Source organism: Mixophyes fleayi, chromosome 7, assembly GCF_038048845.1.
Source record: "Mixophyes fleayi isolate aMixFle1 chromosome 7, aMixFle1.hap1, whole genome shotgun sequence".
NCBI classification, from domain to species: Eukaryota; Metazoa; Chordata; class Amphibia; order Anura; family Limnodynastidae; genus Mixophyes; species Mixophyes fleayi.
The window spans coordinates 151,792,188-151,806,488 of NC_134408.1; the positions used below are offsets into that span (position 1 = coordinate 151,792,188).

Consider the following 14,301-nt stretch of genomic DNA (forward strand, 5'->3'; position numbering starts at 1 on the left):
CCCGGTACTACGAGATTGGGCATCGGGCTTGGAAGACGACGTTGATGGCATTTCATCGTCTATGTCATGACTAGTGGCAGCAGCTTCAGCATTAGGAGGAAGTGGGTCTTGATCTTTTCCTACTTTATCCTCCAAATTTTTGGTCTCCATTATATGTAGCACAAGATACTGCAGAATGTGTGAACTTGGTAATATTGCAGTACCAATGGACTTATACTGCTGGATTGGTTTTGCAAATTTGGTTATAATTATTATATATTTTATTTTTTTTAAATTTTTTATTTTTTTTTACTTTTTTTTTATTTTTAAAAAACTTGGGAATAGTGGGGAAATAACTATGCCCTTAGAAGCACAGAGCACAGGACCCAGCACCACTGGACTGAACAGGACACGGCACAGGACCCAGCAGCACTACGGAACTCAGCAGGACAGAGCACAGGACACAGCACCACTGGACTGATACTGCAGAATGTGTAAACTTTGTAATATTGCAGTACCACTGGACTTTTACTGCTGAATGTGTGAACTTGGTAATATTGCAGTACCAATGGGCTTATACTGCAGGATTGGTTGTGCAAATTTTGTGGTAATTAAAAAAAATTAAAGTAGTTTTTGGTATTTTTTAAAAAAACTTTTTTTTATTTTTTTAAACACAGGGGAATATTGGGGAAATAACTATGCCCTTAGAAGCACAGAGCACAGGACACAGCACCACTGGACTGAACAGGACACAGCACAGGACCCAGCAGCACCACTGACCTCAGAAGGACAGAGCACAGCACACAGCACCACTGGACTGATACTGCAGAACACAGCACAGCACAGCACAGAACTAAACAGCACAGAACTAAACAGCACAGAACTAAACAGCACAGAGGACCACCTAACACACCCTCCCTCTACCCTGATCAATGCCCGAGTGAAGATGGCGGCGACTAGCGGGGAATTTATAGGATCCGAGTATCGCGAGATCCGACAACGGGATTATGAGTCAGAGCCTCAGTTTCACTTTTGAATTTGGCGCCAATACCCGGATCTGTCTCGGATCCGACTCGGATCCGCAACGTTCGGGTGGGCTCGGATTTCATAAATCCGAGTGCGCTCATCCCTAGTCCAGAGTAGCCCCGGCAGGGTGCATCCTAGCGGTGTCTAAATATGCATCACTGAGATGTACAGAGATGCAGATTTAGTGTCACCACATTTTGACACATACATCCCTTTGAGTTTTGTTACAGGATAACTGTATGTGTGTAGGGACGGTGATACCTGTTACAGGATAACTGTATGTGTGTAGGGACGGTGATACTGGTTACAGGATAACTGTATGTGTGTAGGGACGGTGATACTGGTTACAGGATAACTGTATGTGTTTAGGGACGGTGATACTGGTTACAGGATAACTGTATGTGTGTAGGGACGGTGATACTGGTTACAGGATAACTGTATGTGTGTAGGGACGGTGATACTGGATACAGGATAACTGTATGTGTGTAGGGACGGTGATACAGGATAACTGTATGTGTGTAGGGACGGTGATACAGGATAACTGTATGTGTGTAGGGACGGTGATACAGGATAACTGTATGTGTGTAGGGACGGTGATACAGGATAACTGTATGTGTGTAGGGACGGTGATACAGGATAACTGTATGTGTGTAGGGACGGTGATACAGGATAACTTTATGTGTGTAGGAACGGTGATACCGGATACAGGATAACTGTATGTGTGTAGGGACGGTGATACTGGATACAGGATAACTGTATGTGTGTAGGGACGGTGATACTGGTTACAGGATAACTATGTGTGTAGGGACGGTGCTACTGGATAAAGTATAACTGTATGTGTGTAGGGACGGTGATACTGGTTACAGGATAACTATGTGTTACTGGGACGGTGCTACTGGATAAAGTATAACTGTATGTGTGTAGGGACGGTGATACTGGATACAGGATAACTGTATGTGTGTAGGGACGGTGATACTGGTTACAGGATAACTCTATGTGTGTAGGGACGGTGATACTGGTTACAGGATAACTATGTGTGTAGGGACGGTGCTACTGGATAAAGTATAACTGTATGTGTGTAGGGACGGTGATACTGGTTACAGGATAACTATGTGTGTAGGGACGGTGCTACTGGATAAAGTATAACTGTATGTGTGTAGGGACGGTGATACTGGTTACAGGATAACTATGTGTGTAGGGACGGTGCTACTGGATAAAGTATAACTGTATGTGTGTAGGGACGGTGATACTGGTTACAGGATAACTATGTGTGTAGGGACGGTGCTACTGGATAAAGTATAACTGTATGTGTGTAGGGACGGTGATACTGGATACAGGATAACTGTATGTGTGTAGGGACGGTAAATCAGGATAACTGTATTTGTGTAGGGACGGTGATACTGGTTACAGGATAACTGTATGTGTGTAGGGACGGTGATACTGGTTACAGGATAACTGTATGTGTGTAGGGACGGTGATACTGGTTACAGGATAACTGTATGTGTGTAGGGACGGTGATACAGGATAACTGTATGTGTGTAGGGACGGTGATACTGGTTACAGGATAACTGTATGTGTGTAGGGACGGTGTTACCGGTTACAGGATAACTGTATGTGTGTAGGGACGGTGATACTGGTTACAGGATAACTATGTGTGTAGGGACGGTGATACTGGTTACAGGATATCTCTATGTGTGTAGGGACGGTGATACTGGATACAGGATAACTGTATGTGTGTAGGGACGGTGATACTGGATACAGGATAACTATGTGTGTAGTGACGGTGATACTGGATACAGGATAACTGTATGTGTGTAGGGACGGTGATACAGGATAACTGTATGTGTGTAGGGATGGTGATACAGGATAACTGTATGTGTGTAGGGACGGTGATACTGGATACAGGATAACTGTACGTGTGTAGGGACGGTGATACTGGATAACTGTATGTGTGTAGGGACGGTGATTCTGGTTACAGGATAACTGTACGTGTGTAGGGACGGTGATACAGGATAACTGTATGTGTGTAGGGACAGTGATACTGGTTACAGGATAACTGTACGTGTGTAGGGACGGTGATACTGGATAACTGTATGTGTGTAGGGACGGTGATTCTGGTTACAGGATAACTGTACATGTGTAGGGACGGTGATACAGGATAACTGTATGTGTGTAGGGACGGTGATATTGGATACACGATAGCTGTATGTGTGTAGGGACGGTGATACTGGATACAGGATAGCTGTATGTGTGTAGGGACGGTGATACAGGATAACTGTATGTGTGTAGGGATGGTGATACAGGATAACTGTACGTGTGTAGGGATGGTGATACAGGATAACTGTACCTGTGTAGGGACGGTGATACAGGATAACTGTACGTGTGTAGGGACAGTGATACTGGTTACAGGATAACTGTATGTGTGTAGGGACGGTGACACAGGATAACTGTATGTGTGTAGGGACGGTGATATTCGATACACATTAGCTGTATGTGTGTAGGGACAGTGATGCTGGTTACAGGATAACTGTACGTGTGTAGGGACGGTGATACTGGATAACTGTATGTGTGTAGGGACGGTGATATTGGATACACGATAGCTGTATGTGTGTAGGGACGGTGATACAGGATAACTGTACGTGTGTAGGGACGGTGATACTGGATACCGGTCCTGTACAATAGTAGTTGTGTTCTCAGTGTGCTGCTGAGAGAGGTGACCCGGGAATTGCTGGTTTGTGACTGTATCTGAGGCTTAGGGATATTGTCACTGGACCCCCCCTCTCACCTCCCCCCTGGCAGGCTGGAACACATCCGACCTCATTCCAGGTACAGAAATATCTGTCTGTGGATCACAGCACAAAGCACTCAGCCAGGTGATTTTACAGATTGTCTGACAAGACGCAACACGTGCAATCTGTGTACACAACCACAGACACGGGTCAGCATTCCAGCATGGATTGGGTGGGGGGGGGGGGGTTCATATCGTTATTTCATATAATAAGATAAGGAAATTGCAGCATAAGACGATGTAACGATCGTATAAAAATTCAACCATCAAATGTCAATTTAAAAAGTCACAAAATGTCCAATTTGATAAAAGATCATTGATGTTAGAGCAAATCTGGGTGCAAATATAAGTGACCGATATAATAAAAGATATAGTCATAATATACTGTAGCTTACATGAGAAAAGATGAGTAGACAATGGTCAAATATCTGCATATTTAGATTACAATTGTTCTCAGTTTTATTTTCACTCAGTGACCTGCTGTGCTTTGGTATATTTTGTGTAGATCTTAGTGTGACAGTGTTTGTGTTACTGCAGCATCACAACAGTTCTGTGACTGGTGTAACTGAGTGTAAATCTGGATTTATCTCCTAGGAGGAATGCTGAAGTTCAGTGTAAGGTTTATCCTTTGTTAATAGGAGTTTCTGAGTTCATTAACGCTCTCTGTTCTCTTCTGCATCTCGGCCGCCAGTCCCTCAGTTGTCTGCTAAACAAAGACCTTAGTCGCCCGCCCAGCCCCCAATCCTGGGTGTATTCTGCACCTCTGGATGCTAGAGCGTTGGGGGCAGGAATCTAGAGAGGAGCGAGAGAGTAGGAAACACAATGTGTGGCCATAGTGAAGTGATTGTGAGCTTGGTGCCGCAGTAATGTGAGAGTATCTCTGTGAAGTTCATTCACTGCCTAGTTATCCGTAGAATGGAGGTCAGGCTGGAGGCCCTGTTTAATAGATGGGTCTGAGGATTTTAGGAACTTGAGTAATAGCGATTGTGGAAGGTGGTCTTAGGTCTGGTATAATAGGACATTGTTCTGTGGACCATGGTGAAGACACGGATTGGAAATGAATAACATTTTGAAAAGTTAATAATGACTTATTTTTCAGGATTAAACTTTTCTGAATCACTATACATTGTTTTATGGCCAAGACACAGTGTAATCAGGCCCACCCTAATGGCTGTATATTATAAATGGTATTTGGGAAATAATAGAAAGTCTGAGTCTGACCTAACTTCAGCTGAAGAGTCGTAATCTGACATGTGTATTGCCTAATGAATTCATACTAATTTATGTGTTAATTACATTTTTAATTATACAAAAATTACTTTTTTAATTATACAAAAGACCCCTACCATTAACTGTAATAAAAAAAGCTTGATAACGAGCACTTTGCACTTGTCAGAAATAAAGTAATTAGAGACAACTGTAAAACATCTAAAAATAAATCTTTTGGCGGATGCATCTATGACCTGGCTCTGCAGGTGCGGGGCTTAGCTGGAAAGGGGGTGGGGCTTATCAGTCTCAGCGCAGAGTCCTTGTAACTGGTAAGTTGTGCTTGCGACAATAGCTAGCGCAATTACAGCACCTGTCCTGCGCCTAGTATATGACAGCGAGATACTGTTTGGGGGAGATTTATAAATCCGTCCGTGTGTTTTTTTCTATAAATGTAGTTTTCTTCTGTTCTGTTGTTGTACAGTTTTTTTGTGCAACCATTGTTATAATATCCCGCCATGTCTCCAGTGCTTTGTCTTGGCTTCTAATTAAACCATTGTATTAGTCATGTACTAAGAAATAAATGTAAAGTGTCGAATTGAGACGTATGAATAAAGGTTTGAAAGTGTCCAGAGTCGGGCTGTGCAAATCTCTTATTACAATACGTAAGGGACGCTAAAATATGTACCATCTACCACTGTAATTTATAGCCTTATAATGGATGCTTAGCACTGTCAGGCTTTAATATTCCCTGTGAACTCTTATGTATTACAAGCAATAATACTGACATTGGAAGTTTATGCCCTGAATATATTTGAGGAGCCTCTTTCTAATATCTGTATAAATAATTCATGCTAGAGGTACGTTAAATCCATCCCGGTATTTGGGCGTGTACGTATCCCAGCAGCGCAATATTAAGTATTATCAGAATTCCGTATCTCGTCTGCTGGGGCTCAGCTAATTCTGCTGCCCATATAAAGTTCCCAAATGCGTTAGAAAACAAAACACTAAATAATTTGCCCTACAAAATACCCCACGTTCACAAACACACTTGTGCTAACTTCAGAGTGATTTTTATTGCCTGCAAACCAGAAAAAAATACGAATACTATCAAACAATTAACGCTCCGCAGCAAATGCCCACTTGACCTGCTCTATAATTTGTCAAGGGCTTGTACCACTGATGGCAAAATGTTTTGGATCATGCAATATGGCCGTTCCTTTGTCTCTCCTGGGATTTACGACTGTGCGATTCTGAAGCCGCTCCTAAAATGTAATTAAGACTTTAACTCCTTCATTACTTGAATGTTTTGGGAAGGGGGGGGGGGGGGTTTATGTGAGCTTCAAAGCGTTGAAACATTCACAGTGATTATAGGACAGGCTTATTAATGTAAACACAGGAATTCTCTCCCTAATGAAGAAATCTCACCAGAGTCACATCCATAGTTTGAGCGGCTCATTCATGGAATGTTAATGAGCGTCTATCTCCATGTGAATGAATTTGTTCCTTTGTTATGTAAAGGTATTTACTATCAGTCCATTCGCCTGCGCTCATCTCAGCCCTGGAGTTCCGTCATCTGATTGTGTCAGCTGAGCCATCTGGAAGAGCGTTGGACATGGTTTTATTTGCATAAGATTTACCAAATGGACGCTGTCCGTGGTGGGAACCGCCCCAGCATTCCCCTGGGTAACGCGGAACCGACTGAAGCCGAACTGGGGGGAATCTCTTCACCTAGGCTGTTGTGGATACAGTGAAATAAGTTTCATCTCAGAGGGAGGGAATAAACTTAGGGCAAAAATATATTTGCCGACTTGTTACTAAAAGAACGATCCTCATAAATCATAACGTGGAACGGAACTATAATCAGACATTGCTCTGTGTTCACTAGAAAATCAGACTTAGGTTGGATGATATCCATATTGGCCGCACACACTGTGATATGACAACGTGGTTTAGATACTAAAGATTTGGAGCAGTCCAGGATTTTGCCACTTTTAAACAAGATGACTCTATTAAATCTTTTAGACACTTGTATACATATTTGTCAACTCTAGTGTAGAAGATACAACACCGCCTGACTTCCAGTGGAGAAATATTGTATGGTTAAGTTGCTTCATGTAACAGACATGGCTGTGAAGTCTTAGGACTGTCTGTCCCTTCAAGCTCCATTTAGTGTTCTCCTTTCTGCAGATGTTACCTCTGCATGATTCAAACAGTAACTGCTCCAATCAGTGATTACATCAGAGCGTGTAGACTGCATTGCATGCTGGTACATGTAGTTCTCTGTCAGTCATTGCATGTTGTGATGGCACTGCCAGCTGTACACCCTAGCAGCGCCCCTAACCTCCATGGCTGCACTTTGATAAGGTACAAAGCAAGACAATGACTTCTAAGATCAGAGCAGCTTCTAGAAAGGGTCTTTCTAGCGCCACAAAAATTAAATAGAAGCACAGACTCATTTATTGGGCAAATATTAGCTTTTATTGCAAATATTTAAATATGGAATTATCCTTCAATCCGCGAAATTAATTGGAAAGTCCAATTTAATTTTCATGAAAATATTAATTATTGCTCGTTTGTTTTCCCTTGTGATCATCATATCCACACATAAAGCTGCAGAGAATAGTTTCTGTTGTGTAACTTGTGAATTATTGTGTCTTTTAGGCCACAGAGTGGAGTTCAGATGACGATACCCGCAAATCCTGTCAGAGTAAAGGGAAGACCGAGGTAAGATCAGCAACTGCCCTCCGCGTCTACAACTCGTGGGCTGCCAATCTGCCCAGCGTTTGTGCCAGTTACCCCCCAATGATCCAACTAGACCCAATAGTTCTGCACAGTTCCTAATAAACGCCAGAGCTTCTTTCATTAAGTGTGGAAGCTGGAGGGTTAATTGCTCATTTGGAACACCCCTAGTGACAGCTTGAAGCCCCCTCAGTCACCGTTATCAGAAGCCGCGGGGTAAATCTATTGGTGGGGGAGATATCTAACAGCAGCCGTGTGACTCAGTCATATTGTTTTTGTGGATGTATCAGTCTCTCCCGATCTGGGAACAGCGAGTTTCTGGACGGACGCCACCTCGGCTCCGCTCGGAGAGATAATTGCAGACAAGAGCAACTGTTGCATAAAACACTTTAATAATTGTGTTGCTGTGGTGAAGGGTTCCTGCTGAGAGAAACTATAACCAGCTACAGGGGTCTGCTCAATACCACATCTTCTATCACTGGGGACCCCATAATGCTGGTAACACACTGAGCTGCTCTCAGAGATCTGTTGGTTTTGCCCTCATGGGTGAGTGCCAACTCTTAACCAGTCCGTCCACAGAGATCTATCACTGGCAGAGAATAGCCGACCTTTAAATATTGTATTATTTGTAATAACGATTTGCTTTCAGTGGGTTGCTATGGGTATAGCCCCTTATACCAGTTTTTATAACTGCTCCCTCCCTTAGTCATGGGAGTAGCATCATTTTATCAAGTCACTCCTTATAGGTAAGTAAGTTTCCCTTCATCGTATAAGGGGGTTTGTGTTCAGACCCGGCAGGGTCTCCTTACAGCAAATAGATTATGAAACACTCGCTGCTCCGATGATGCGGCTCTTGTCAGTTGCTGACCATGTTCTTTATTAGATTAAAACACAGCAGAAAACCAACACGAAAAAATGTCAATACTGATTTACATTCCACAACTTAGAGACTGGACGTGGGAGCTATAGAGCACCACCTAGTGCTTCTTTACCGGGACTGCACGGTGCTGTATATTGTATGGACTGCTAGTGATGAGATTTAATACATTAGATAGAGAGGAGTGATAGACGATGAAAGGTTCTGTCTGTAGTATAATATGGGGGCGCTAAACTACAATAAACTCTTCTTTGTGCGTGTGTGTGTATATATATATATATATATATATATATATATATATATATATATATATATATATATATATATATACACACACACACCTACACACACACCTACACATATACAGAGTTTACTTTCTCTTTCCCTTCGCCCTTAAACCTATCTTTAGTCCCCAGCTTCATCCACTATTCTTGGCCCTAGTGCACCATCTCTGTGACTCCACACTTTCACGCTTTAATCCTCATTATCTCAGAAGTGTAACTGACACAAATTTACCAGCTTGAAGACGTTTTCTTTGTCGCATATTTTTCAGCTCTAACATAAGAGATTATTTGTGTGATAGCTGTTCTAGGACTTACAAGCTGCGCTCACATCATCTCCCACTCGGTGCCGTCACTGCAGCAGTCACAAAAGGGACATTTGATTTTCTTTCTGGGAGTATAAAATATTTCTGCGCACTCCTCTTGCTGTGATGACGGGACCCCGTCCTGATCAGTGGGGGGTGCAGCAGCTGATGTGATTTAAATCGAGTACAAAACACTGTAAATGCAGCTATTCTGTTTCTGCTTGTTGAGCCAGTCTACACAGTTACTGGGGGAGCGTCATCACAGACAGACAGAGATGGATTCTGTATAGTTATAACTTGTAAATAAGGCTATAAAGCTTACAAACAAGAACACGTGCAGACTGCCTGATGCTTTTTGTGGCAGTTTTCAACAATGTAAAGGTTATAGAATATTTACACAAGCAAAACCTATCCGCTCTAATCCTGACCCTCCCCTTCGCCTCTCTTCACGCTGTCCTATTCTTTCTTCGTAACCCGGTTTGTCTACCTCTCCCCTTAGATTGTAAGCTCTCACGAGCAGGCCGCTCTTCCCTCTTCTTATTACTTTATCCATCAGCTCATCTGTCTATTGCTTTCTATTCTCATTCAGTGTCTCTGTTCCTGCTCGCTACGCCAACACTCCTCGGTACAGGCTCAGATTATCCTAACCTGTTCCCCTGTCTCTAGTCCTTGTTAGGGACTATTCCTCTCCAAGCACTTTACTACCTGCTGGTTTGGCTGTTTGTTTGCTGTGTATTCTGTTGTGTTGCCCTTGTTGTAATGCACTCTGTGCGGAGCTGCAGACCTTTTGTGGCTCCTTATAAGTATACGATAATAATAATACACAGGGGGTTCCGTGAATAACTCATTAGGCTTCATTTAGAGTTAGGAGCAGAGAAAAAAAAAGCAATTTTCCTTCGGGAAAAACCATGTTGAGGCGCAAACACAAATTTGTTTTTGCGTGCAGAGAAAATACTAGCTGATCCTTCATGTAGCACATAACATGTAGCACATAACATGTAGCACATAACATGTAGCACATAAATACTGGGCAGCTTTTATTTTTACACTGTAATTTAGAGCTGAGTTAGGACACAACTCCCTCCCAGCTCTAAATCTGTCACATTTTAAATATGTCCCCCTGCAGTGCATTATGGTTTTGCCAAGGTGCAAATTTCTAAATGAGGACCATTATCAGTGTATAAAAACACTTTGGACCTGATTCATTAAGGAAAGTAAAGCAAAAACATTAGTAGCTTTTGCACCTTGGCAAAACCATGTTGCATTGGAGGGGGAGGTAAATTTAAAATGTGATGGCAGATTTATAGTTGGGGTAGACAGGGCCGGTGCTAGCCTCCATGGCGCCCTAGGCATTTTTACAAAATCGGCGCCCCAGCCCCCCCCCCTCCCCACAACAATCGGCGCCCTCCTCCCTCCCCCCCCCCCCCCTCACCCCGTCTTTCCTTACCTCACCACTGCCGCCTCTCTGCTCCGTCTCCTCCCCTCCACTCACTGACAGTGAGTGGAGGGGAGGAAACGGAGCAGAGAGGCGGCGGTGGTGAGCAATAGCCTCTTCCCCCCTCCCCCGTGCATCTGAATGCTGTGCGGTGGCCGTGACAGGCATGGTCAGCGGTCACCGCACAGTTTTAAAGTAACCTTGCCTAATGGGAGCGCCGGGCCTGGGGGTAGAGCATGTTCTAGATCAACTTTAAATGTTAGTTTACAAATAAAGCTATCAAGTATATGTGTGCTACATGAAAAACAGCCAGTATTTATCTTATGTACAAAATAATAAACTAATATGGGCCCCTTGTATTGTAACATGGTTTTGTCCAGGAGAAAACTGGCCTTTTTTTTTTGCCTTACTTTCCTCAATGAACCAGGCCCACCATGTTACAGTACAAGGGGTGCATATTAATTTATTATTTTACACATAAGTTAAATGCTGGCTGTTTGTTCATGTAGCACACAAATATTTGATATCTTTATTTGTACACTGAAATGTAAAGTTGATCTAGGACATGCTCTTCCCCAACAATAAATCTGTCCCCACATTTTACATTTACCTCCCCCTCCAATGCAACATGGTTTTGCCAATGTACAAAGTTACTCATTTTTTTGCTTTCCTTTCCTCAATGAATCAGGCTCTTTGAATCCACACGTTTTTTCTTTCTTCTGTATGATGTAAAGTCTTCATTAGCCGTGTAATTAAACGTCATAAAACATCACAAGCATTAACTCCATTCTTGAATCTCCTCCTATACGAGGTACGTCTATTAATTAACGAGACTGATTAAATAACTAGCCTTTATTTATTGGTATTACAAATTTAATGTTTGCCCCCTTCAATATATTCCCCATTTGCACGAATACATCGCTGTGGTCTCGTTTTCCACTGGTCGAAGTCATGGAGCAAATCGATTTCTGTCACTTGTTTCAACATATCTGCCATTTTCTTCTTTACAGCATCAACTGACTTAATATGTGTCCCTTTAAGCACTGATTTAACTCTTGGGAAAAGATAAAATTCTAAAGGTGCTAAATCGGCCGAATATGGAGGATGTTTAAGTGTAGTAATGTGGTTGTCGGTCAAAAACTGCTTCACAGAAAGTGCTTTGTGAGCAGGCACATTGTCCTGGTGAAGAAAGAAACCATTTTTTCCACAGTTGCGGTCGTTTCTTTATGACTCTTTCTCTCAGCTTTTGCAAAACTCCCTTACAATAATGCTGATTAACTGTTGTGCCTTCTGGAACCCATTCTTCTAAAATTACACCCTTGATATCGAAAAAAACATTAAGCATTGCTTTGAATTTTGATTTGCTTTGGCAAGCTTTTTTTATTCTTGGTGATGACGGTGTTTTCCAGTGCATTGACTGTCTTTTGGTTTCAGGATCGTACTGGAAGATCCAGGTCTCATCACAAGTGATTACTTTATGAAACAGGTTTGGATCTGTGTCAAGTTGCTGCAGAATGTCAACATAACATTCCTTGCAACGTTCTTTTTGCTCTAGTGTGAGAACCCTTAAGACCCTCTTTGCACAAACTTTCGTCACGTTAAGGTCCTCACGTAAAATTTTCCAGACTGTGTCTTTGTCAATGTTCACGAATTCAGCAATCATTCGAACACTGAGTCGGCGGTCTATTACAACAATCTGACTGATTTTTTTCTACATTTTCTTCGGTTCTTGAAGTGCAAGGTCGTCCAGAGCATTCATCATCTTCGACATTCTCACGTCCCTCGATAAATCTTTTGTGCCGCTCAAACACATGCGCACGAGACAGGCAGTCATTCCCATAGGCCGTAGTAAGCATTTGAAAACATTCTGTTGGTGTTTCGTGCAATTTTACTAAAAATTTCAAATTGACACGTTGTTCGACTTTTAAACTTTTACACTTTTTCGGCACTCTACAGAAAACACATCCAAACTAAATGGCGAATCACAATCAACTGAACGTCATAGAGTGTTGCAGCTTGTCATGAAGGTTCAGACAGATTCAGGGTTACTATGTATGCAGTTATACCTGGGTCTGACTGCTTTGTTTACTAGGTGGAATCACAGTCTCGTTATTTAATAGACATACCTCGTATTGTAACTTTCTGCCTAACAACTCCTTTAACCTTCTTGCAATTACTGAAACCTGGCTCTCCGATTCTGACACTGCCTCCCCCGCTGCCCTCTCCTATGGTGGCCTCTCCTTCACCCACTCCGCCAGGCCTGGGGCCCGCCCAGGCGGCGGAGTGGGCCTCCTCCTTTCCTCCACCTGTACGTTTCGTGTCATTCCCCCTGAACCCTCCCTCTCCTTCTCCTCCTTTGAAGCCCACTCCATCCGCCTCTTCTACCCCATCCACCTCCGCGTCACTGTCATCTACCGCCCCCCTGGCCCCACCTATCTCTTCCTCGACAACTTTGCTGCCTGGCTTCCTCACCACCTCTCCTCCGACCTACCCTCGATCATTCTCGGTGACTTTAACTTCCCCATCGACAACCCCACAGACCCTGCTTCCAGCAAACTGCTCACCCTCTCTTTCTCCCTTGGTCTCACCCAATGGACCTCCTCCTCTACCCACTGCCTTGGTCACTCCCTTGATCTTGTCTTCTCCTACCTATGTAGTCTCTCTGACTTCTCCATCTCCCTTTCCTCTATCCGACCACCATCTCCTCTCCTTCTCTCTCTCCTCTTCTCCTGCTCCCCTCCCCCTGCCCAAACCTACTCTGTCCATACGCAACCTCGACGCTCTTGACCCTGCCTCTCTGTCCTCCTCTCTCGATACCCTCCTTTCACCCCTTTCCTCCCAGGCCTGCCCCAACCAGGCGGTCTCCCTCTACAATCACACCCTCACCTCCGCTCTGGATGCAGTCGCCCCTGCCCACTCCGTCCACCCCCGCTGCTCCAAACCTCAACCCTGGCACTCCAAATTTACCCTATTCCTCCAAAAATGCTCACGAACCGCCGAACGTCACTGGAGAAAATCCCGCTCCCTGGCGGACTTCCTCCACTTTAAATTCATTCTTTCATCCTACAGCTCTGCCCTCTCACTCACCAAACATTCTTTCTTTAAATCCCTCATCTCCTCCCAGTCCACTAACCCACGCCGCCTCTTCGCCACCTTCAGCACTCTCCTGGCCCCCTCCCCTCCTCCCTGACTGCCTCCGACTTCGCCTCTTTCTTCTCCTCTAAAATCGAGGCCATCCGACTCGAAATCTTCTCCTCCACTCTCCGTTCCACCCCTCCCACTCTTCCGTCCTCCCCCTTCCCCTCCACTAATGCCAAAACTGAGCTCATAGTTTTTCCTCCCTCTCATACCTCATCCCCTTCTGACCTCTCCATCACTGTCGACAACTCCTCTATCTCCCCTGTCCCCCAACTTCGCTGCCTTGGTGTCATCCTCGACTCCTCTCTCTCCTTTTGCCCCCACATCCTCTCTCTTGCTAAATCTTGCCGCTTCCAGCTGCGTAACATCACTCGCATCCGGCCCTTCCTCTCCCAAGATGCCACCAAATGTCTCATCCACTCTCTGATCATCTCCCGCCTAGACTACTGCAACCTCCTCCTCACTGGCCTCCCTCACTCTCATCTTGCTCCCCTTCGATCTGTTCTTAACGCTGCTGCTAGACT

General features: G+C 43.9%; 1 protein-coding gene across 6 annotated transcripts in view; it reads left to right on the top strand.

Moving 5' to 3' along the window:
• Positions 1 to 14,301, top strand: part of SEMA5B (semaphorin 5B) — a 279,879-nt gene that overhangs the window by 191,545 nt on the left and 74,033 nt on the right. For all 6 annotated transcript variants that reach the window (XM_075181160.1, XM_075181164.1, XM_075181163.1 and 3 more), the window contains one exon: positions 7,664 to 7,726. In XM_075181160.1, the coding sequence (XP_075037261.1) occupies positions 7,664 to 7,726 (63 nt within the window). The remainder of the gene's footprint in view (positions 1 to 7,663; positions 7,727 to 14,301) is intronic.